Here is a 26,294-nt window from a genome sequence, read left to right as displayed (position 1 = left end):
TTTTACTTTTAAAATATAGTAGGACATAACAGCTGACATAGCATCAATTAGCATCCATTCCTGATAGCAAATTATCAGGCTAGCTAGTCATGCAATGCCACAGTTACACACTCATTTATGTCACAAACTAACGAGTTGTGAAAATAAATCAACAAGGAAGTCTTAAAAACAGAACTTAAATGCTAAACTGGAGGTGTAAACTTGTATTAATTATTAGCTACATTAGCCTCGTAACTAAGTAGAAAACTAGCAAAACAAATTTTTTTGGCTAATTGACTTCATCTGAGGTAAGTGGAACGTTGTGTTAGACATTATTTTGGGTAGGATGTTTTGTCATAATAATAATAATAATAATAATAATAATAATAATACATTAAAAAAGAATGCACAGAAAAAAAGGTTTTAATTACTATACTCATAAATGGCAACGTGTGTGTGTGTAAACCTGGTACATTTTTGTGATGTTTGAAAGAGTATCTATCTATCTGTAGATTTCTTTTGCTATTACCATCAAGTGTTTAATGAACATTTTAATGCTATCGGTTTTTTTTTTAAAGTCACTAATATATTTGCTTTTAGCAAGTACAATATAGCAACATCAATGTAATTTTTCATTGACATTATAATAAAATATATCAGTTAATTAATCCCATTTCTACACATCTGATCTTCCAATAAGTGACTGAAATAAAACTTTTGACTATGGTTTTCTCAATGTGCTTCCATGTACTTCTCTGTGTGGCCACATGAGGACGATATTGTACAATTCTTTTAAATTAATCAAACTGGACATATATCGTGGACGGTTCCACGATATAATTTTGATATTGTGATAAGTTATGTCACAATACACTTTTCTGAAGTGTTGTGGATATCCTGTTATATTTTCTATCTAAAAAATAAATAAAATAAAAGTAAGTTTAATTGCAAACTGACTGGGAGCAGCTGCTGGTGTTTAAATGTATTTAATCTTGAACGTTATGGAGAACAGCAGATACGAGCCAATAAACGTTGAACAGACTCACGCGGAACACAATTAAAATCTGAACATTAAATGTTTATTGCAGGCTGGAGGTGTTTTCTGTACATGCCTTCACGGACGCCACGGGCTGGATGTAACGGCTTGCCCAGGGAAGCGTCTCTTCATCGAAGGGTGTTTCATAAGAACCCAACAACAACAACAAGAAACAAGCAACTGTGTTTATTCACGGTCATGCAGAAACCACTGGAACACTATTTCATAGGAATACGGAGATAAATAATCCAGTTGAGTGACAATGTGTTATTACAGCAAGGAATACTGATGCAAAATCACAACACTACAGTATTCAAGTGGGAGTCGAGGGGAAAAGATATCAACAATAACGTAACCACGCCACTCATCCATGCAATTCCCTCTCAAATAAGACATGTCGTGCTCTCCTATTGAAGAAATGTCCGACTTTTCACGTGTGTGCTGACGATTTATAATTAATTGTGGGAAGATGTATGTTTTGCAGATGCTAATGATGTTCTTTGGTTAAAAATGGCTGCTAGATAAACTAGATCAAACATATCTCAGGGACTGAATTTGTAAAATATTCGCTTTTCGTGATTTCCTTGTTACAATTTCATTTTAAATCAGGCCGAATCCATATATTCAAATTTATTATCCATCCAGAACAGCTCTTTAGACCATCCTAATGTCAGACTCGGGGGTGATTTGGTGTTTAAACAACATTATGTGGTACTGCAAAATAAAAGTTGTGCTTTTGTTTCACTCAAAAACAAAAATGTGAAATTTTGAGCAGTTCTCTGGAGGTGTTCACACGTAGACTGCTTGACGAGTACGAATCGGCACATCGTTTGCTGCTTTGTTTCACGTCCAACGAACGTTGGCTGAGATGCATGTAGTGCTAAAAAAACAACAAACCATGCTCATAAAATGCTGTCATTCATTGGCCAGAAATACAGCTGGGGAAAAATGTAAACAAACCTTTTAGAAATCACAAAAATGACCAGAGAACCACTGAGAACTAGTTTAAAAACATTTTGTGTATCATGTCCAGCGTCATTCGGGACAATGCAGAGATGAATTGCTTTCTTGCTAGAATTCACTTGGAAGCGATACAGAGACCACTACTCTCATACCAGAGTGTGTTATTGCCAAAGGTGAAAACACACCAGGGTTCCATTCAAACCCAAAGTGGGTTCAAAACCCTTATACTGTAACGGCATAAGAAGGATGTTCCAACTCCGGTCAAGCTGGTTCATGTAAACAAAATGGCAGAAAAATTTGTGGGAGTCTTCAGGATTAATGCAAACAGTTAGCATGAGATGGGCTTTTGAAAACTGTAATGAGACAAGTGAACATAAGGCAATTCTCATGCCACCATCCTTCATCTCATGAATCCAATCTGGAGAGCTTAAGAGTCATTGATAAGTGTGTAAAAGTGTCATGCATGGTTCCCTAATGTCTTGTCATCGAAATCCCATGGACAAACCTCAGCCATGTTGAGGTTTCTAGCAGCCGGTGCAGTTGTTTGAGATGGTGTGTGGATGTCCCCATCTTTCGTGGTGACACTTGGCATACACTCCGTTTCGCAAGGCCACACGTCAGCATGCTTATTATCAGTGATTCCAGCCTCTTTTGTCGAGCTTCTCCTTCTACCAGGTGCTGTCACAGTAACCTGGCCACTCTCTGATGTCTGGCTGACACGGCGTTTCTCAGAAGGTTTACAGGAAGAGCTTCGCCTCTCCCTGCTTTTGAATCTTTGGCTATCGTCCTCTTTATCCTTCCCTTTCCCTTTTGATGAGCAAGAACCTTTCCTTTTTGAGTTAGAGTCCCTTCTCTTTGAATGATGTGTGGGGCTTGAGGTCTTGTCCTGGTTAGGAGATGGTGGTTGGTCATGGTCCCATGGACAAATGTCCACCATGAGGGCTGGAGGCTGCATAAGGCTTCCAGTGGATTTGGAGATGTCTGAGAGGATGATCTTGGGCTTTCCATCTGTTGGAGTGACACTTTTCTTGCGGCTAGTCCTGTCAAGGGTCTCAACTCCTTTGGATGATGGATCCTCAAATTCCCACGGGCAGACCTCTGCATTGTAGGCAGTCAAGTTAAGTGGTGTTTTGGGTTTCCTCCCATCATTCTTGTCACCCCCTTCCTCTCTGTTACTACCCTTATCTTTGGAGCGGCGGCGGTTTGATGGAGATGGAACCACCATCCTTTGTTTGTGTTGAGACTTTCCACTTTTAGAGCTGCTTTCATGAAACGTGGTAGTCTCACTTGGGGCAATGGAAACATGCTTTTGAGCTTTCCCCTCTGACAGAGTGGGCAAATCTTCCATTTCCCAGGGGCAAACCTCGGAAAGGTCATAAAGGTCCTTGCTTCTCCCTGGTTCAGAGCAAATCGATGGTTGACTTCCACTCACTTGTTGCTTCATGATACCCATTTTACTTGGGGTCTTGCTGTACTCAACAGATTGGCTGATGATCATCTTCGGGAAGCATTCAGGAGATTTGTTGACTTCTGAAACCATCCTGGTATCTCTGGCCTTGAGGCCTTTCTTACTTGCGTCCTCAACACTATGGGTCTTCCCTCCAAGCCCCAGGGTTCTCTCTCTGGCACTGGCTATGACACTCAGACTCTTCTGTATCATCGAGGACCGGAGATGGATAGGCTTCTTGTCTGCTGCGAGATTGTGTGCGCTGATGGACTTGCACACAAGTGGCACCGACTCTGCAGATTCTGCAGGTTTGACCTTTGGTGCCTCTGGATTTTTCTTTGCAGACCTTCTCCCCATTAAGGTGTTCAGCAGAGACAACTCGGTTGTAGAGTTCTCCGCTTGGTCGTGTGTATGGTCATAGCTGTGGGACCGTTTCAAGGAGAATACCTTGTTCTTTAGGGAGTCCTCTCTGGATTTTCCACCATGGGAAGATTCAAATGGGTTTCTACGTAGGGTACTGCGATTGCTGCCGTGTTCGCTTCCGTCCCTGTCTTCTCGACTGTACTGACGGCTCACCGTCTCGGGTATTTCTGTGATGCGCCGCATAATTGAACGTCCAATGCCTTTTTTGGAGTTGCGTTTTTTCTGGAGATGAGGGTTGTTTGTCATCATCTTCTTTTGCTTATAGATCTCTAGCTGGCCATATAGCTTCTTTAGCTCATCCTAGGCAGAAAATAAACCAGGCAATTAATAACCCAATAGAAAACAATAGAGTAGCCGGTTTTAGCCCTGCTTTAGCAATGTTTATGTTTGATTGAACTGAATAAACTCATTCCAGTTCTGAACAAAAAACTGTTCCTAAACACAACAGCCTGTTAAAAAAAGTTAATCCACACCATACTTATGCACATTCACTGACTAGGCTTAAGGTGATTGGCGATAGTATCGAGAGGCACCAATTAGATTCCAACCATCGTGATAGCTATCAAATTGGACAATATTCGGATGTTTGTAGGTGTCTGCAGCTTTAAGATCGACCAAAATAGTTTGGGGGCACGGTAGAACCATGGCACATTGCACACGATTTCATAAGCTTAGTGTGGAGTCCTGTTAGAGCGTAACAACCAGCTAATATTGGCAGAGTTTCCAATTGACTTGTTTACAAGTGCCTCAAGTAGAAGAAGAATTCGGATCCAGCACTTGCTTTAAAATATTAGTTGCACCCCATCTTACCCAACCCACGAATTGTAGAATCCTTTAATAATCAGAAACATTCACTTTGTTTAATAAGAAATACAGTGTCTGTCTGTTGATCACGTTGGTCATGTTGATCACGTTGCGAGATCACTTGGAATGTATTCAAAGACGCAAATTGTTTTCCTATTCTGATTAAAACACGAGTCTGACCTACCTACGGACCAAACGAGCGTCACGATGATGTGGTTTCCTTTAAATACAGCTTTGTAATGAACAAAATGAATCGTAAAGATCAAAGGAAGCTCACTCTTATGTCTTCAGGGTCCAAACTGTGCTCACTCCAGGCAGAAGTTATGCTGCTGTTCAAGTAGGAACCTGATCGGCCCATTTCCAGCTCGTCCTCGTAGGCCTCGGTGGCGATGTCGTCCTGCCTGTGAGTACCAGTGAACACAAACTACAGCAAAAGGAAGAAGAAGCAAGGTTTAGTTTAAACATTCCAACATAGAAATTGTAAATATTAACGATGGGTGGGGGGATTGTAATGTGTACAAACGAAACACCTTTGGGATGAGCAGCAATCCCAGAGTCACTGTCACCGTCAAATGTGTATGAACAAAACATAACATCAACATCCAATCTGGGTGGAGTCCAGGAGCCAGGGTGAACCTGTAGAGGAGATCAGCTGATTAGAGAAGTTAGTTGCATGTGTCATTTTATTCCCACTAATACTTTGTTACGCCGTCCATCGCCTTAATAATAGCACCGTTCTTGTCAGGTAAAGATTCCATCAGTGTATGTCTTTTTGCCAGTTTTAGCACATTCGTTCACCGACTGGGTGGAATTCATCTAGATATTGCCAGGGGCTGTTCTGGTGTCTCATCGGCTGTTCTAAATAATCTCAAACGTTTTCTAAGGGATTGAGGTCTGGAGATCATTACAACAATAGGTTCAACATATATACCAGAAACATAAATGTATAGTTTATAAAGCAGCTTGCCGACCCCTGTGTTCTAGCCTTGTTTCACAAGATGCTCCCACGTGTGTTGTTGGCCACAGGTAATAGAGGTTAGTAGCTGCAGATTGATAATGTTTGCGAGTTTGGTGGGGAGAGAGCAAAACTAGCCATGCTCTCTTTGGGAGGGATTGCATACTCTCTCTCTTTCACTTTTTCTCTCTTTCTCTCTCTCTCTCTCTCTCTCTCTCTCCCCTGTCAGTCACTGTGACAGTAGCCACACATGAGTGTCTGTATGATCATGTATGGAGTGTGTAATGCTTCCAAGTTTGAAAAGATGCGGTTGGCTGGCTTTGTGAGTCTCGGTGGAAGCATGTGATGGCCAACGGGAGAGTTGGCTTGTGGGTGGAATTGGCCAAGTCTAGATTATGGGAGAAAACAAAAAAGATTCCTTGTTGCACGAATATACACAAAGTTTGCGAGGAGCGACACACACCACTCTTCCAAATCTGGACCAGGCGAATATCAGTGCTGGATTCTGCCTGGACGTGGCTGAGACTAATAATTTTGTCCTTGTAGCTCACACTGCCTACCGTTTAAGTCATTCCCTAATCCGAAACCACTAATGTAATATGGCATTTATGAACAATTAATTAAAGAAGACCACAAAGAAAGACAATAAGTATCAGTAAACGATGGCTCTTTAAGGATCTTGACTCAGCAGTGAGCAAAATGCTGGCCAAGGTGCCACGGAGGAGGCTGCTAGTCTGCTATGGCCATGAATAATGAGATTCTGCCTCATTAGCGCATTAGTCACTCAGAGGCTGTTTTTGAGTTGAAAGCAGGCAAACACTAAGCTTATCGTACCGCACCAGCAGGGCCTGCAGTCATGCTGCGAAGGCTGCCAAGAAACAATTCGCACCACGAGAAGCAATTGTTCTTGGTCCACGTGTCTTTGAAGAACATGGCTAGGAACTTATTTGTCTGCCTCTAGTAAGGAAAGGCTGCTTATTACACCAGAGAGAATGTAGACGGAGAAGTGTGTGTCCTTTGAGATTGGTTTGAAAGCTTGCCTCTTGACAGCCTGAGCTGAACAGACACTATTTTCTATCAAAACTGGAAGATTCAGATTTACAGTGAGACCAGAGTTTTATTTTAAGCCTGGCAGATTGATGCACAAGCTGTCTGGAGGATGTATATTTCAACTCGCTCATCTGTGCTAGGCGCTTGTGATTTAGCTGACGGGAAGTTCCCTTCATCTTCCGCAGACCAAGTTGCGGCAAACCTCTGCTGACGTAGGAGTAAAGCGGCGCTTCACGAGCAGTCGCCTACGAGCACACTGTTCTCATTTTATTTTGGATATTAAGGCCCTTGTTGCTGTCATTACTCCTTTCTGATGGGAGCTACTGAAGAACCAAAAGGCGATTAATAACCTTGTGTATGCAGAAACAATTCTGGGCTCGTTTGGTGAAAGGAAAAAAACCACAGCTTTCTTTTCACTTAGAAGCTCAACAAGTTCAACAACAAGCGATAAGCTAGTTATATAGTTAGCTAACGTTCTTTTAAAATCCATTAGAAATGGGCCATAATAAGTGGTGGCTTCATTTGGAAATCTACAAGTGCTGATGAACTTTCTAGAATTTAAATTCTTATGCGTGTAGTTAGACCATTTTTATAGCCTAGCGATGAGCAGAAATTTATTTAACGTATTTATCCCAAACTCATCCCAAGCTTACCGTACGGTTTATTATTTTTTTTAATGGGTTGCTTTCACGACTGTGTTAAAGATCATTTCACAGCGCATACGAACCAACCTTATGATGTGCGATATGGCCGAGACGAGGAGTTCGTTATACACGGCGACTGCCATGTAGCGTGGCTCATGAAAGGCAGAGGGTACGGTGCGAACGGCGTAGCACAGGTAGACCCCCCACACCAGGAAGAGAAGCTCGGCTACGGAGAGGCAGAGGAGAAACACAATACAGGACACCATCACTTATCGTTCTGTACGTGAGTAAGGGACTTGAGAGACTGCTTGCTGTCTGAAATGAAATGATGAACTCACTGTAATTTCAGTACTCATGATAATGATAATGAGTCTTTATTAATCACATATACATTACAGCACAGTGAAATTGTTTTCTTTGCATACCCCAGCATGTCAGGAAGTTGGGGTCAGAGCGGAGGGTCAGCCATGATACAGCGGCCCTGGAGCAGAGAAGGTTAATGGCCTTGCTCAAGGGCCCAACAGTGGCAGCCTGACAGTGCTGGGGCTTGAACCCCCGACCTTCCGATCAGTAACCCAGAGCCAAAACTGCTAAGCCATCACTGTCCCTAATGGCCAAGCCACCACTACCACTGCCCCACTACTCATGCCTTTTAATATCAAACTCTCCCAGAAGAACAATTTTTCCTCTCGCGGCTCGAGCACTAAGACCTGTTTGAGAGAACCGCGTGTTCAATTTGCTGGTTCTTCACGCTGATTTGCAGCTGCGCTTCCGTCAGAGGCTACACCACTTTATCTCCTGACATTCTATATCTTACACGCCTCGCCGACTCTTCTCCCTCTACCCCAGAAGGATTAGATTATAAATCCCACGCCTTTGCTGTCAGTGCTGACTCTATAAGCCCCGAGAGTTTAGAGATTTCTTCTGATATTTTTTCCTTTTCTCTTTCACGGAGAGAGAACACACTTTGCTGGCCTGAATCGAACTGAACAGTGTTTGTGTTCACAGTGCGGCTGAAATCAAAATCTGGTGTTTTACAGCCGTCCCTTATTTACAGTAGCACTGACAAGTCGCTCGTATCACTTGTAATTTGTCTTGTAGTGCTATTCTTGACGCTTGTGGGCATGGCCTATCGAGTGTTTTTTTATTTTAATGTAAATAGCCTACAGCCCACGATTGACTTTTGATTGAAATGTATTCCAAATGAAAAAGTAAATAACACACTAATCAATGTGTACATTGGTTGTTTGATTTGCATGCTTCTTGCTAGCTTTGTTAGCTTATTAGACATGCATGCTAACTATACTATCCACGTACACTCGCCAGAAGCACCAACAATCTCTTCTACTTGCTTCCGAGCTTTATTTTTTTCTGTACACGTTTAATGAGAGGTCTTTTTGACCGGATAATATGAAATCACGGTTTGAAGTATTTATTCCATATTTGTGTGTTAAACAGTAAATGGAAACAAACTGCAGTTAGGAACTAAAGTCATAATTGAAGCAATGCAGGGCTGAATTACGGCAACGCTAACAGGACAAACGCTTGTACAACCAATCATTGAGTCCGGAACTTCTAATTCTAGTCCAAGTCTAAGCACATTTTAAGTGTAAATAGAGTATGGAGAAGAACCTACCAACAGCCATCATGTAGTCCCAGCGGTCGAGCTTGCACATGGTGAACTGCAGACCCTCTATTGTCACGCCCTCTTCGACGAGGCCATGATGGGAATCGTGGCTCTGGCAGACGGCCGAAGTCCAGGCCACCAGGAACCAGAGCACTACGAGTAATATGGCACCCAGCAAACGCAGAACACGGCAGCTGGTCATGTAGGGAATCCGCTGGGCCGTACGCGACAGGAACACCTTCAACACCCTGGACAGGAGGAAGATGATGGACCAAAATTTGACCAAATGATTCCCCAACTTGGGGCAACTTGGAGATTCCAATTAAAAAAGTTCATTTAAAAAAAAAAAAATGAGTCAATGAGTAAAGCAAACGGATCACGCTAGTTTGTATGTGTATGCTAATCAGTCCCTCCAGGATTTTGCGATCGCAGAAAATTAATGCAAATTCAAGCAAACGCCGCAATATTCTGAGACGCTTGCAATTTTAAAAAATGACTGCAGAGTAAAATCCATTCAAATCCGGAGAAGAAATCCATTCAAAAAAAGTTGCGAACATCTAAAGATAGAAGCAAGGGAGTTCTACATCCTGTGATTACCATACAAGCCCATCGTTTACCACATTTTTTTTTGGACTCGTGCACCTGCCTTACAGCAGCGAAGCCCACCTTGAGTGCAGACCACGCCCCCAACACAGAGCGATTGTGGAGCTGTAAATATGGGGAGAACTTTGAACATTATGTACCGGAAGAGCTTGAGGATCACTGTTCCGTACACCGTGGCGAAGCCCAGGAGGCGAACCCATCTCAGGAGAATGCAGTGCAGGACGTTCGGTTGAAAGTAAAGTATCATCACCTGGGGGGGATAAACATACTGTAATATGTAATGTTCACTGTCATGCACCCGCTGTTTGGCAGGATAATGAGGAATCCATACCCAATGTGTCGATTTGCTTTAGTGTCCGTGTAGGTGTCTCCTTATATGGTATATACACACACATATATAATATGTGTGCATGCATATAAATATATATATATATACACATATATACACACACACACACACACACACACACACACACACACACACACCCCATCCAAATAAGTGATTTATTTATTTAACAACCGGGTGAAGCTGCTTTCCAATTTACCCAGAAAACATTTTGTTTGGTGCAACTTTCTTTTCAAACCTGCAAAATCTGTCAAATGAAGCTGTTTATAAATGAAAAAATTATACTTGTACGAGTATGCTAATAAAGTTAATGTAAAATATTAACCACACGCTAGTACAGTCAGTATGCTAATAAAGCAAAAACCGTGCTAGTAAAACAAAACCCCATATCGCAGTGAAGCAGAAAACTGTATGCTACGTAAGCTAATGTAACACTGCTATGTGACTAAATAAAAAGACTGTTGGTTAATAGAGAGAAAGATCATGCTAGTAAGGCTTAGGTCTGTTTGTTAATAAAACAAACAAAAAAAAGAGCTAGAACATCAAATCATATCATAGTAAAGGAAAATGCTTTTAATGCTAGTACAGGTACAGTGTTTATTTTGTATGGCTAATGGAGCAAAAGGACCATGCTAGTTAAGGTTAAGTTTCTCTGCGAATAAGGCAAAAAACTGCATCATATCCTAGCAAACAAAAAACTGTATGCCAGTAACGCTAAAGTAAAACAGTGCTAGTACAGATAAAGTGTGTATTTTGTATTCTAATAAATACAGAAGTGCGGCTAATATAGCAATAGGATTGTACTAGCTAAGCTTATGTCTGTATGCTAATAAAGCAAAAACTGCACTAGTAAAACAAAACACCAATATATGCTAATAAAGCTAATGAAAGAACACTGCAGGCTAGTACAGTTAGTGTGTATTTTGTATGCTAATAAATTAAGAACGTTGGCTAAAAGTGCAAAAGGATCATGATAGTTAAGGTCAATAAAGCAAAAAAAATAAATAATAAAAAAAACTGAGGTTGTCAAAAACATTGTATGCTGGTAAGCAGAATGATTGTACGCTAGTAATTTCCTCTGCTCATTTTATAGAAGGTAAAACACGGCGTAACCTTTCCAGATATGTGCACGTTCAGGCCGTGAAAATTACCGACATGATGGATTGACAAAAGACTTACTAACATTTCCTAATAAAATACCTAGTAACATTTCGTGTGTTGCATCCTGTATTTTTACATATTTTTGTTAAATTGAGGTAAAAACTACAGACACATCTGTGCTGCAGAAACATCTGTCTAATCCGCGTCCCGCTGTCTGAATGTGGTTGCGAACCCTGCAGGACGATGGGTAATCACACTGCCACCTCTGAGAAAAACAAAAAGGCAATTATCAGAGAAAGCACTGTGGCTTTTCCACGCTCATTATGCACAGAGTCGCAAATGATAATGACGAGAGAAACTCATTCCGTTTGAATCATAACTACCCGGTGTTACGTAAACCCTTTTACTTTTCATCATTTCTATTTTTTTTTACCCGAATGGCTGATTTCATACAATAATGTACAAAGAACAGAGTGTTATTCAATCTTATTGTGCTAGTGGTGAAATTCTAATGAAACAAAAGATAAACCAAACAAAGCTAGTTATACCAAAGAATATATGCTAGTCAAACAAAACAGTATGTTCTAGTTAAACAAAACATGATGGTTAAAACAATATACACTAGTTAAACAACAATATATGCTAGTTAAACAAAATATCTGCTAGCTTAAATAATACGCTAGTTAAACAAAAAATAGATGCTAGTTATACAAAAGTATGTTTTGGCTACACAAAAGAATATGTACTAATTAAACAAAAAATATGCCAGTTGAAACAATATACACTAGTTAAACAAAATATATGCTATTTAAAACAATACATGCTAGTTAAACAAAAACTATATGCTAGTTCCAACTATATATGCTAGTTAAACAAAATATATGCTAGTTAAAACTATATGCAAGTTAAACAAATTCTATAGTATACTAGAACACTGAATTAAACAAAAGAATATGCTAGCTAAAAGATATCCTAGTTAACCAAGGCATGTGCACTAGTTATACAAAATACTGTATGCTAGAAAAACAAAAGAATACACACAAGTTTTTAAAAAACCTTATAAATGTTAGTTAAGCTAAAAGATTATTTGCTATGAAAGCAGAAAGTGACTGGGATGTGTTGGTGTAAGTTTTGCGCCAGTTGCTAATTTTACAGCGAATCCTATTTGCGTTTTGCCTCAACTGTTCACCTCTCTCCATAAGTTTTGCGACTCGCTGAGGTTGATGTCTCCTGAGAAACTCTGCGTTTTGTATCGTGAGATTAGAGGAAAGGAAGTGGCCTTTCCCCCTCACCATGTTAATTATTCAGAGGATTTATTTTTAAACACACTGCCTTAGAGCTGGATGGACGGGTTAAAAATACATGCGGAAAATCCACAGTGGAGTACAGGAGCTTCATGAATATCACACACACACACAGCATCGAGTGTATTTTAGAGTGTATACTAAAATATTTTAGTATTTTAGTTTATTTTATGTGCATATCCTAGTGTCTCTCAGTCCTGACCTAGAAGCTACATGACTTTACACGGACTGGCCATTTGATTAGGAACACCTGTCCTCCTGGTCATTTAGATAACGTTGTGTTAATAAGCTAACTCACTTAATGAGCAGCGTTCCTATTAAAGTGGTCAGTGAGCGTATTTCAGAGTTAGTATTTCTGTAAGGCGTGTTTAGTGTTTTACTGGGAAAGGAACTGTGAGGAATTTCCAAACATATCCTGGATCAAAATGGACGGGGCTCGTGTTAAACTTGATCTGCCAATGGCAAACTAGTTCATATGTCACATCTCAGTAAAAGTATACCTTACGTTTGAAAGCTTGCTAAGCAACTTTAACCCTGGTTTAATAACTTAACGTTAAAGTATTTCTATCTTTTAGCTAGCCAATCAGATTCCTTGTTATAATAACAGAATTTAATAGTTTAAAAACGTTAGCTAGCCTGCGAGTAGCTCGGCTGCTTGTACTGGAGTGTTTTGCTAGACGTTCAATAACCTAAATATTTACCTGGCTAATTATGAATTCACTAGACTAAAATACTGTATATATAATATGTAATTAAAGATAGTATTTCATGCTATTAACTTCATTAAGCTAAGCTGAAAAAGGAAACACTAGTGGTGATGTTAGTGCTCGTTTGTGATCAAAATGACACCTGTCACTCAGAAAAATCCGGACATGTAACTGTCTAATGCAGGACTGTTCTGTCTCTTTGATTCTCTGTCTCTGTGTTCGATGGGAACAGATGGAGAGGGTTAAAGCTTCTCCACGGAGAGAGAAGAGGAGCAGAAAGCTGTGGTGCATTTTAACGACTGAGGAGAGAAAAAAAAAAGAACGTGGTTACATAACATGAAAATCTGAAAGTCTACAGTTCCAGACTACAAGCACAAACACAGAGATTATGTTACAGTTTGTAATTTGGAATCAGATACAGATAATCGATTTTATTAAACGAAGCTGCTGAGGTAACGTGGTGATTATTTTTTTTTTATTATTAAGCCGTGGCCATGAATTAATATATTGCAGCCACTAGGTAATTTTCTGATTCCATAAACTACGTATGTTATGACCATGAATTATTACCTTATTATAATATAATAATTATTCTAATTATTACTGCATTGCCTAAATTCATGGCCTCAATTTTGACAGTGTAATAATTTTATTTAAAATAAAATAACAAAATGGTGGCTGTGAATGATTACATTACCAAAAAATGTGGCTATGAATGATTACATTACCAAAGTCTTAACGTTCAATAACTAACTATTTAGCTGGCTAAAGCGCAGTCCTGCATTATATTGTGTAATTAAGAACTACTGAGCTACCTGTATACACAGATGGTGACGTAATGATTTATGATTGGTTGAGCGTAATCTGATCGTGTTACACCACGGCCAGCAGAGGGCACTGCGGCACAGCTTCTGACTGGTCATGTGACTCTTTTGTTTTCGTTCGCTTCCCGCTTGGACATTGAATTAAGTTTGATCACGTCTCTGATTTGCCCAGGTGTCCATGTTTTGGTTTGATTAGGTTTGCTATTTAAACCCTCCGTGTGACTGCGCACTTCGCGCAGTATTATAATTGGTATAGTTTGTACCAAACATCTGATGCGGTTCCCGTTTATGTTTGATTACGATAGTGAATGCGTTAGCATGTTAAGCGGTCTGGTTTCATGTCCTGCTCTAGTTTCAAGCCACGATACCAGTTTCTTGTTTTCCTGGTGAAGACCGCGTTCCCTGTGTTTGTTTGTCTACTGTTAATAAAGACTTTGACCTGCACCTGCATCCGCCTCCAGTCTACGTTACGTAACAGAATACTGCGCCCAAAATGCGGAAGCAGCAGGTAGCCATGAGCGCCGCCGAAGAGGCCAGGATTTGGGCGCTTTACTGTTCGTCCCTGGAGATGAGCAAACAGCTCGAAGAGGAAATTGCTCAGTGCAAAGCCGAGCTGCGCGTCGCGTCATCCCTCGCACCATTTACCCCGTCCCCGCCACCGAAGAGCGACGCCGTGCAACGCAGCCAGCAAAGTGACCTGAGCATCTGGGGCTTCCCACTGCAGGGGAGGTGCACCACGCTGCGCAGTCCAGAGGTGAAGGCTGGCCCAGAAATTTTTTTGGGGGGGGGGAATGAGGACAGCAGAGCTCCAGCCTGAGGCCTACGGGGAGGTCTCAGCTGTGGAGCTCCCACCTGAGGTCAACTTGGCAACCTCAGAGTGACAGCTTGAGACAGCTGAGGAGGCCGTCCCGCTGTCCAGCCCGGCCGAGGAGGCCGTCCTGCTGTCCAGCCTGGCCGAGGAGGCCGTCCCGCTGCCCTGCACAGCCGAGGAGGCCGTCCTGCTGTCCAGCCCGGCCAAGAAGGCTGTCATGCTGCCCTGCATAGCAGAGGAAGCTGTCCTGCTGCCCTGCCCGGCCGAGGAGGCCGCCCAGCCCTCCAGTCCCGCTGGGGATGCTGCCCAGCCCTCCAGTGCCGCCGGGGGCGGCGCCCTACATTCCAGAGCCGGCGCCCAGCGTTCCAGTGCTGCCAGGGGCGGCGCCCAGCGTTCCAGTGCCGTCGGGGGCGGCGCCCAGAATTCCAGTGCCGTCGGGGGCGGCGCCCAGCATTTCTGTTCCATAGCCGCCGGGGGCGGCGCCCTCCATTCCACTTTCTGTGCCGCCGGGGGCGGTGCTCCGACTTTCAACCCCGGTGGGGGTGCTGCTCCGCCCCTCTGCTGCCCGACGGAGGCTGCCTCGCTTTCCGTGGCAGCGAGAGACAGCTCGCACAGGGGCCCGGGACCCCCGTTGGAGGGGGGTTCTTGGTGCTCCGGGAGGAGCACCCTTTGGAGGGGGGTTCTGTTACGCCACGGCCAGCAGAAGGCACTGCAGCACGGCTTCTGATTGGTCACGTGACTCTTTTGTTTTCGTTCGCTTCCCGCTTGTACATTGAATTAAGTTTGATCATGTCTCTGATTTGCCCAGGTGTCCATGTTTTGGTTTGATTAGGTTTGCTATTTAAACCCCCCGTGTGACTGCGCACTTCGCGAAGTATTATAGTTGGTACAGTTGGTATAGTTTGTACCAAACGTCTGATGCGGTTCCCGTTTATGTTTGATTACAATAGTGAATGCGTTAGCATGTTAAGCGGTCTGATTTCATGCCCTGCTCTAGTTTCAAGCCACGATACCAGTTTCTTGTTTTCTTGGTGAAGACCGCATTCCCTGTGTTTGTTTGTCTACTGTTAATAAAGACTTTGACCTGCACCTGCATCCGCCTCAAGTCTATGTTACGTAACAGATCGTGAAAACATATTGGATGTTTTGAGATATTTTGGACTTTTGAAAGTAGAAGTTCGGACTTACAGGAAGGTAGAGAAGCATGGCACCTGACAGGATGGCCTCGAGAAGAATAAACCCAGATGCTTTGATTCTCTGAAATAGAAAGCGAAATACGTTTTCAAAAGTCAATTGTTCAGTAACTAATTCCATCATTTATTCCTTTTTGTCCCCCAAATGTCTTTTTTTCCAATAACACTTGATTTGGAGGCCGTCCAGACTTACGTACAGACTTTATGACACATGCATAACAGGGTTATAGAATAAAGTACTGGATTCTGTGAACAGCTTACAGTATGTCATTTTATTCGCAAGAGAGCATGCAATGTCCAGAAAGTGAAGACTTGTCATAGGACTTCGTAACAAACTCAACTCGTTGTAGTGGCATTACACTTGCTGTACTCTGGTTAATGTCATTCTTGAGACCGGCAGCGAGGGCATGGTGTGAAGAGCGGCTTCGTGAATGTAAGGTTAGTACTTTATACATGTGTTATGTATGTCACATGACCCTTACTCGTAGATGCTGAAGCATAACACGTAAATACGTTTCTCTGTGCTCACAGGTTATGCAGTCCTTACGCAGGTTTTGCTTCTTATGGCAACTCGTTGCGAGTTGATCTCGTACCTTGTTGCGCCGGAATCGGTACACCACGGTCATGCAGATGAAGTCGAGCAGCACACACAGGCTCTGGAAGGAGACAACGGTGAGACGGAGGACGCCATCCTCCTGTGCCAGGCACGGCGCATCGTCCCGACAGAACACACAGCCATCCTGACACGGCAGACATCGAGCTGGCATGTCCGAGGGTTCTGCCCCGACATAACGATCCCGCTCCAATTCTGACACACCACAGACACACTGAATTAGCGTTTGTGGGCGTGGCCTGTCTGGCACTTTTTTTTTCTGATGAGAAATTCTAGTAGCTATATATAACTTCTAAAGCTAGCTAGCTAGTTAAACGCAACTTAAACCAGGGGGATTTACATGTTAGACGCCGTCACAGCCACGTCATTATATAGGATTAGCTACATACACTCGCCACTGCTTCCGTCTGAGCTTTATTTTTCTTCATAACGCCTCTATGCACATTTAACGTGAGGTCGTATAATCATGACAGGATAAGATTAAACAAACAAAAAAAAGTTTGTAAGGCTTTCTTCAGTTTTTTTTTTTTTTGTGGAAACTAATTGCAGGTAAGAGCTAAAGTCGTGGGATTGGTCCGAGGAATCGTCCGAGCTGTTTAATCGTTTGGATCTGTCACTTCTTTACAGTGCCATACCTAATTTGCATAGAATTGAGAAGCCGAACAACTTAAATCATGGCTCAGGGTCACATAAAAAAAGGAATGATCGCCTGTCGCTTGCGAGTGTGAACGCAGGGTTGGACGTATTGTGTAAATCAAATGCCACTGTAGGCCATATCAACACCATCATCAGGCCAACGTCGAAATTTCCCAAATCACACACCATGTTCCCTGTTCACTGCGTTTACAGCTTCGGTTTGAGTTACAGACTGATGTAGCTGTAAATACGCTTTTATGTCGATCCCTCTGCATTTTTATCATGCGGTTGTCACTTCATTAATAAACAGCGCAGACTTGTGTTATTAGTGACTCATCACCTATTTTTAGGTGTGTGTGTGTGTGTGTGTGTGTGTGAGGATGAGAAAAGTGAGCAGGATTGTTGCCCATAGCAACTAGGATTCACCATGTGGCAGTATTTGTGTGGTTTTTTCTACTTGGCGCAAAAAAAAAGGCTTTTTGTCCATCTGAGAAGAAACACACACGTTAAACAGCCCTTTGTGTTACATGTTCATCTGGGAAGAATTGTTCAGATGTTTATGTTGCGATTTTTTTGTCTTTTCTCATCCCTTTTTTGGAAAACAGAACGAATTAGACCTACAAATGCACTTTGAGGAGATGAAATGATGCAGTTAAGCAGTGACTGAGTCGTCGAACACATCTGCAAATAAGCGTGTGTTCTGACCCACCTCAGGTAAGCGATTTTATACGCTGTACACAGCATAACGTAACGAACACCTTAACGGAGATCGTGTCCCAAATTCCACCCTATTCACTACACACGGCGTTTCGGTTTCCTAAACACCATCGTGAACTCGTCAGCCACCAAACCACACGCCCTGTCCCCTACGAGTACAGAGATCAGTATTCAGACCTCAGACGTAACTCCAGACCTAAACACTGTTAAGACGTTATGCGAGAGGGTGGAGTTTGTCTAAAACGGAGGTGCGTCTCAGAGGTGCGCAGTTCGGACCTGGAACACGAGCGAACGTTTCTTGTGTGATATCAGGTTGAGTGAGGAGCAGTATTAAGTCAAACGTCACCGTCTTGACAATTTGACATAGCTGCTATGAACGTTTTGGCTGTAAATACATTCAGAAACACTATGGAATGGCATTCAATACCAATATTAACGTATAAATATGACACTATTCATTCATTAATTACATCATCCACAGATGAGCACTCGGTCGGAGAGCGCATTGATTTAACAAAAAACATTGGTATTATTTCATCAATTAATTTATTTTTACTAGTAGCCGACGTCCTGTACACACGTTACGATCTCATGACCTCGATTTAGTATCTCCATTAATTTGTGTTCATGAGTCAGAGCTTGACTGCAAAAAAATTATTAATTAATCAACAATTAATTAATTAATCCCCTCTCCGGGAACCATCACCTTATCGTGGTGGAGAGGTTTGTGTGTCCCTATAAACCTGAGGGCTGTGTTGTCTGGAGCCTTGTGCTCCTGGTAGGGTCTTTCAAGGCAAAGTGGTCTCACTGGAGGGGCCAGACTAAGAATGGTTCAAAGACACCCTCATGAAGAAAACAAAGGGAGGAGGAGTTACCCTGCCCAGAGGAAGCGCAGGGCCCCCGTCTGGAGCCAGGCCTGACTGCGAGCGCCTGGTGGCTGGGTTTGCCACAGCCAGGCAAAGCCCGAAAAAGCAACGTGGCACCCCCCTCTCTATCCTATGGGCCTACCACTCATGGGGTGAACCGTGGGGGTCGGGTGCGCTGCTACATGGGTGGCAGTGAAGGTCAGGGGCCTCGACGGACCAGACTCAGGCATCAGAGGCTGGCTCTGGGGACGTGGAACGTCACCTATCTGTGGGGGAAGGAACTGGAACTTGTGCAGGAGGTGGAGCGCTACCAGTTAGATCTGGTGGGGCTTACCTGAACGCACAGTCTCAGTTCTGGAACCGTACTCCTGGATAGGGGATGGACTCTATTCTACTCTGGAGTTGACCAGGGTGTGAGGCACTGGGCGGGTGTGGGGATACTCACAAATCCCTGGTTGAGCACCATTACGTTGGAGTTTACACCGGTGGACGAGAGGGTCGCCTCCTTATGCCTACGGGTTGTGGGGGGGGGATCTCTGACTGTTGTCTGTGCATATGCACCGAACACCAGTACAGAGTACTCTGCCTTCTTGGAGACCCTGCACGGAGTCCTGTATGGGGCACCAGTAGGGGACTCCATAGTTCTGCTGGGAGACTTCAACGCGCACATGGGCAATGATGGAGATACCTGGAGAGGCGTGATTGGGAGGAACGGCCTCCCTGATCTAAACCCGAGTGGGTGTTTGTTGTTGGACTTCTGTGCTAGTCATGGATTGTCTATAGCGAATACCATGTTCGAACATAAGGAGGCTCATAAGTGTACGTGGTACCAGAGCACCCCCGGCCGAAGGTCGATGATCGATTTTGTAATTGTATCACCTGATCTGAGGCTGCATGTTCTGGACCCTCAGGTGAAGAGCGGGGCAGAGCTGTCAACTGATCACCATCTGGTGGTGAGTTGGGTCAAGGGGTGGGGGAAGATTCTGGACAGACCTGGAAAGCCCAAACAGGTAGTGTGGGTGAACTGGGAACGTCTGGAGGAGGCCCCTGTCCGCGAGATCTTCAACTCACACCTCCGGCGGAGTTTTTCTGGCACCCCTGTGGAGGTTGGGGGCATTGAACCTGAGTGGGCAATGTTCAAAGCCTCCATTGCTGAAGCTTCGGCAGAGAGCTGTGGCCTCAAGGTCTTAGGTGCCTCAAGAGGCGGTAATCCTCAAACATCGTGGTGGACACCGGGCGTCAGGGAAGCCGTTCAACTGAAAAAGGAGGCTTTCCAGGATGTGTTATCCTGGAGGACTCTGGAGGCAGTTCCAAGGTACCGACAGGCCCAAAGGGCTGCAGCCTCTGCTGTGAAAGAGGCAAAGCACCGGGTGTGGGAGAAGTTTGGAGAGGACATGGAGAAGGACTTTCAGTCAGCACCAAGGTGTTTCTGGAAACCCATCCGCCACCTCAGGAGGGGGAAATGGGGAACCATCTAAGCTGTGTACAGTAAGGATGGGACGCTGTTGACCCCAACTGAGGAAGTAACTGCATGGTGGAAGGAACACTTTGAGGAACTCCTGAATCCGACTAACATGCCCTCTATGGTAGAGGCAGAGGTGGAGGATGATGGGGGATCGTCGTCAATTTCCCTGGTGGAGGTCACTGAGGTAGTCAAACAACTACACAGTGGCAAAGCCCCGGGGATTGATGAGATCCTTCCAGAAATGCTGAAAGCTCTGGGTGTGGAGGGGATGTCTTGGATGACACGACTCTTTAACATTGCGTGGAAGTCGGGGACAGTGCCCAAGGAGTGGCAGACCGGGGTGGTGGTTCCCCTGTTCAAAAAGGGGAACCAGAGAGTGTGCGCCAACTATAGGGGTATCACACTTCTCAGCCTCCCTGGTAAAGTCTACTCCAGGGTGCTGGAACGGAGGGTTCGGCCAATAGTTGAACCTCAGATTGAAGAGGAACAATGCGGATTCCGTGCTGGTCGTGGAACAACGGACCAGCTCTTTACTCTCGCAAGGATCTTGGAGGGGGCCTGGGAGTATGCCCATCCGGTCTACATGTGTTTTATGGATTTGGAGTAGGCATACGACCGGGTCCCCAGGGGTTTACTGTGGGAGGTGCTGAGGGAGTATGGGGTGAGGGGTTCCCTTCTTAGGACTATCCAATTGCTGTACTCCCAAAGCTAGAGCTGTGTCCAGATGCTCAGCAGAAAGTCAGACTCGTTCCAGGTGGGGGTTGGTCTCCACCAGGGCTGCGCTTTGTCACCAATCCTGTTTGTGATATTCATGGACAGGATATCGAGGCGTAGTCATGGTGGGGAGGGGTTGCGGTTTGGTGACCTGATGATCTCATCGCTGCTTTTTGCAGATGATGTGGTCCTGATGGCATCATTGGTCCGTGACCTCCAGCACTCACTGGATCGGTTCGCAGCTGAGTGTGAAGCGGCTGGGATGAGGAATAGCACCTCTAAATCTGAGGCCATGGTTCTCAGCAGGAAACCGATGGAGTGCCTGCTCCAGGTGGGGAATGAGTACTTAACCCAAGGGAAGGAGTTCAAGTACCTCGGGGTCTTGTTCACGAGAGCTTTACGGCACCGTTGTGACGAAAAGAGAGCTGAGCCAGAAGGCAAAGCTCTCGATCTACCAGGCAATCTTCGTTCCTACCCTCACCTATGGTCATGAAGGCTGGGTAGTGACCAAAAGAACTAGATCACGGGTACAAGCGACCGAAATGGGTTTTCTCAGGAGGGTGGCTGGCCTCTTCCTTAGAGAAGCTCTAAGGGTGAGAAGCTTGGTTATCCAAGAGGAACTCAGAGTAGAGCCGCTGCTCCTTTGCGTTGAAAGGAACCAGTTGAGGTGGTTCAGGCACCTGGTAAGGATGCCCCCTGGACACCTCCCTAGCGAGGTGTTCCAGGCATGTCCAGCTGGGAGGAGACCTCAGGGAAGACCCAGGACCAGGTGGAGAGATTATATCTCCACACTGGCCTGGTTACGCCTCGGGATCCCCCAGTCACAGCTGGTTAATGTGGCTCGGGAAAGGGAAGTCTGGGGTCCCCTGCTGGAGCTGCTGCCCCCGTGACCCAATAACGGATAAGCGGTTGAGGATGGATGGGTGGACAGCTATTAATTAATTAATTAATTAATTAATTAATTAATTAATTAATTATACTCTGTGCTGGATCAAGTGCTATTCTAAGCGCTGCTGAGAAGCCATTTTGTTACATTAAACCAGTGACTAGACTTTTCATATCAACTACCTTAACATATCATCATATTAGTCTTTGAATTTGTCGGTTTTTAGAACATTTCACAGTAAAGAAGTAAAACCCATGGATGTGTCCCAAACCACAACACCCTATTCACTGTATGTACACAGTATAAACCAGATAAACATCAGTCCACACAAGCGAACAACAGGATTATGGTGTTTTGGACTACACCTTTTGCAATGCATTGTGGGATACCAGAATATTATGTTATGTGCCGAATGTTCTCTGCTACGTATAATAGTGTAGTAGCTCTGTAGTGAACAGAGCCTGGACTAGGACGCGTTACTCACTGGAGAAGCCGTTGAGTGCCACTCGGCTGTGTTGGTAAAACCCCCTCCTGCATTGGCACTTGTACTTGTCCAAGACAAAGCCTTGGCCTGGAATCGGTTCACACTGAGGAGAGAGAGGAAACGCTGTGAGGAGACAACATGGAGCTCTAATCAAACCTCATAAAGTACCTCATATTCCATTCTTTTTCTGGAAGTGCCCAATTAAGGAGTAAAACACTGTGTGTATGTATGTGTGTGTGATGCTGTTACAGTAAAATAATGAGCTACATGGTGGTGTGATGAAGCACAGTTACCATTATTCATTATTGTACAACAGCATGTCTCGAAATGTTTATTGCACTTGCACCACAGCAGATTGACAGCCGTGCAAGCAACCGGACGGAAGAAGAAAAGGATCATGTTGGATGTTTTTACCTCGGGTTTAAAAAAGAAAGACATGCAAGCTGATTTAATACTAGAGTCTGCAGAGGACTGTGTGGTTCACGTAAGCTAAATATAACTCGTTTATTTTATTTTTTTAATGTCTCTGCTGTGTCAGTTATGAGTGTCTCGTGGATTTCAGTAAAGTTCAAAACTCTAGTTATCGGCAGAATTTATTGGTTTTCAGGAAGAACTTTAACCACTGAGCTCAATCTAAAAGTGTTGAGGATGGAGGGATTGTAAATTGTAGGCTTCTTTTACTTTAAATAGCATCTCTTCGTCTCTCTCTCACACACACACACACACACACACACACACACACACACACACACACACACACGCCTGTCTTCCCACCCAGCGAGAGCCCTCGGCACACGAAGCCCACTTGAGCGGATTTTAATTAACACAGGGCCAAGGCTCTGATTAGGGCTGGATGATAATTTGCACGCTGACACTCCTCCCTGCGGCGATGTAGGATGTTTTATCACCGCCTCCAAACCGCTTTTATTAGCCTCCAAGTATCATCAGTGCACACGTATTTATTAAATATGATTATCACAGCGTGGTGTGGGATCACATTAGACCGGCACTCCTTTGGCCGTGTAATAATCGCTGACTAGCGTCTCGGCTTTACTGTAAAACTGCACGCAGAGATCATTTCAATCACGCGTGATAATGAATCACTGTCCTCTTGTGTTGTAAATATGCAAAAGGCTGAGCGGGTAAGGATTCCCGTCCACATAACGCAAGACAGCGAGAGAGAGAGAGAGAGAGTGTAATAAACTGCATAAAACAGATTAAACAACTGTGAATCAGTGAGTCGCTCCTGTAATACCGCAACAGTGTGGTAGGATTCTCTCAACTGACAGACAGACAGGAGAGACAGACAGACAGATTAGACAAATGGAATAGTCTGGGCAGACAGACACAGTACAAAAAGACAGACAGATGGGACAGACAGACAGATGGACAGGCAGATACACAGTACAGAAAGACAGACAGATGGGACAGAGAGGACAGGCAGATGGGACAGACTGTCTCTCCCATCTGCCTATCCTCTCTGTCCCATTTGTCTGTCTTTCTGTATTGTGTATCTGCCTGTCCATCTGTCCTGTATGTCAGGACACAGTACAGAAAGACAGACAGATGGGACAGAAAAGCAAACCGCTCTCATTTAAGAAGGAATTAAATTTTAGTAAATTAATGCAAACTAAACTGGAAACTAGCAGACAGACAGATAGACAGACAGGACAGTATGGCCAGACAGAAAGACAGATAGTCAGCACAGACAAAAATGACAGACAGACAGATGGACAGTTGGGACAAACAGACAGACAGTCAGATGGGCCAGACAGACAGACAGATGGATTGGACAGAAAGACAGACAGGTGGGAAGGACATTAATATTTAGGAGATGATTGCGAACTTAATTTGAATACTAAAATACAGACAGGTGACTAGACAGAGAGTGCAGGCAGACAGAAAGATGGACAGATATTACAGACAGACAGGTGGGCCAGATGGAAGGACAGAGAGACTGGACAGAAAGACAGGACAAATGAATAGACAGACAGATGGACATACTGGAGAGACAGATAGGACACACAGATGAACAAACAGACAGACATATAGACAGACAGATGGATAGACAGGACAGGTGGACAGAATGGTGTACACAGACAGACATAAAAGATGGACATAGAGATGGGACGGACACAGGACAAATGGACAAGTCACACAGCTGGGACAGACAGGCAGGACAGGTGGACTGACAGGACAGAGGAAGAGACAGTTAGACAGATGGGGCCGATGACCAGACAGACAGAAATGCAAGCTGCTACTTAATCTAAAAAGGAAATGATTAGGTTTGCATTTTGAAAATTTAGAAAGAACATAAAGGTGAAGTCTGATGAGAAGCAGACTGTAATTTGCGGTGCGAGGCAGAATTCATCATATGATTTATTACGAGCCGTCCAGTCTGTAGCACCGGTTAATCAAGAGCAAGACGACATCAAAACAAGACAAAGCGTAACTGAAACCAAAAACGGGCACGAGTCAGAAATGCACACTTACAAAGAACGAGACTTCACAATGAGGAATCGAGAGAAAAGGACATAGACAGAGCTGAACACAGAACAGGTGCACACATTAGGGAAACAAACATAAGCTCACTGCGGTGGGAACTGAGAGTGGAAAGACTTCGTAACAAAGACTGAAAGCTAAAACTACCAACCAAATGAATAAAAATATAACTAATCGCTGAAATACACACACACACACACACACTGTATAATCTGCCAGCTCTAATTCAGTTTCTCCACATGGTAACGTATAAGAATGATGCGTGAGCAGGTGTTTATTGACGTTGTCTCTCCAGTGGGAGGCATTGACGTCGGTGCTTTCCCGCTCCTGCTGCTCCTCGTGCACGCTTAATGAACGACGGCAGATGTGTGTTCCCTCACGCCACCTTCCTACTGACTCAAGGACTAAAACGAGAGATCCAGAAATAATCCGAATTCTCGGCGGCACGAGCACAGCGCGGCGGCGGCTAATTAGCACCGTCAGAGCTGTGTTCACGCAGAAAAGAATGAATTTCAACTCATCTGAAATCCAAATAAACCTAACGAGCTCCTGAACAGCCCGGAGGAAGATCTGCTTCTGTTTGAGTTGTGTGCTGTGATTCATCCTTACACACACACACACAACACACTGAGAAGATTTAACGGATTGGTTACGGGGCTCATTTGCATATTTGCAAACTGATTAACAGACTCTAATAAATAACTTCAGGGTTTATTATGAAGTAATGCAATCTTTCAGCAGTTACGACTTTGTGCCAATCCATCGCAGGATTGCTCCAGCTGATCTTAACTCTTATTCTACGCTTGGTTACTATGGCGACATCATACTAATGTTGAAGATTAGCATTATAATAACAAGCATTACCATTCTATGTTTTCTGTAAGGCTGACATTTCTTTAACATTGATGGAAGGAGTCTCCAGCGTAAGAGATTTGTAGGAGTAAGTTCTCCGACACCATCAGGACAGAGGAGTTTACACATTCAGGTTTCTCGGTAACATGACAAGCTGTGTTTTTGTTCTGATAAAAGAACGATTGTTTATAGCTGCTATAACGTAATATTTTCCCATCCACTAGGTGGCACTGTGGTCACTTAGGTTTGCACAGAATGCTAACACTGCCTAAGAGCTATCCAAATATGTTGGTCTGCTATGCGGAAAGCAAAAATTAATGACGTTCGCATTGGATATTTGTGTTCTTAATTTAGTTCTCAACATTTCCCAATCTGCTTCATTCTTTTAAGTATTTTCTATTGTTTTATTTCTAGGAATTAGCTGCCGTCTGATTGGTTGTCTCTTCATATTTGTAAGTACTGAAATATCTCTTAGCTAAAGACGCACCGGTTGATTTTTATTTATATTAATATTAAAAATCCGGTGGAAATTTCTGCAAAACATAACTGTTGAAACAGCATGCCGCTGAATTCACGCTATTTCTCCTGGATAAGTGAGGAGCGTTAATGTTATGAACCGGTGAGGTGTTTTGGGATCAAAGACACATTTCCTGTTTGTCTACTCAGCTAGCAAACAACAGAGATGACGGAAAGTGAGCTTGCTGGCTACCGAACCAGCGTGGATGAACTGCAGAGGTCACCG

At 43.8% G+C, this 26,294-nt stretch overlaps 1 protein-coding gene across 1 annotated transcript in view; it reads right to left on the bottom strand.

Annotated features, from left to right (window-relative positions):
* Positions 1-1,186: 1,186 nt before the first annotated feature.
* Positions 1,187-26,294, bottom strand: part of gpr158b (G protein-coupled receptor 158b) — a 31,182-nt gene continuing 6,074 nt past the window's right edge. The window contains exons 3-11 of the mRNA XM_053628565.1: positions 22,199-22,301; positions 16,411-16,625; positions 15,813-15,881; positions 9,672-9,781; positions 8,938-9,176; positions 7,389-7,527; positions 5,183-5,288; positions 4,930-5,076; positions 1,187-4,148 (exon numbers count right to left, since the gene is read on the bottom strand). Coding sequence (XP_053484540.1) covers positions 2,436-4,148; positions 4,930-5,076; positions 5,183-5,288; positions 7,389-7,527; positions 8,938-9,176; positions 9,672-9,781; positions 15,813-15,881; positions 16,411-16,625; positions 22,199-22,301 — 2,841 coding nt within the window. The 3' untranslated portion in view covers positions 1,187-2,435. The remainder of the gene's footprint in view (positions 4,149-4,929; positions 5,077-5,182; positions 5,289-7,388; positions 7,528-8,937; positions 9,177-9,671; positions 9,782-15,812; positions 15,882-16,410; positions 16,626-22,198; positions 22,302-26,294) is intronic.

The sequence above is a fragment of the Ictalurus furcatus genome, chromosome 7 (genome assembly GCF_023375685.1).
Source record: "Ictalurus furcatus strain D&B chromosome 7, Billie_1.0, whole genome shotgun sequence".
Lineage (NCBI taxonomy): Eukaryota > Metazoa > Chordata > Actinopteri > Siluriformes > Ictaluridae > Ictalurus > Ictalurus furcatus.
The sequence above is the reverse complement of the archived record's forward strand: the minus strand, read 5'-3'. Positions and strand labels throughout refer to the sequence as shown.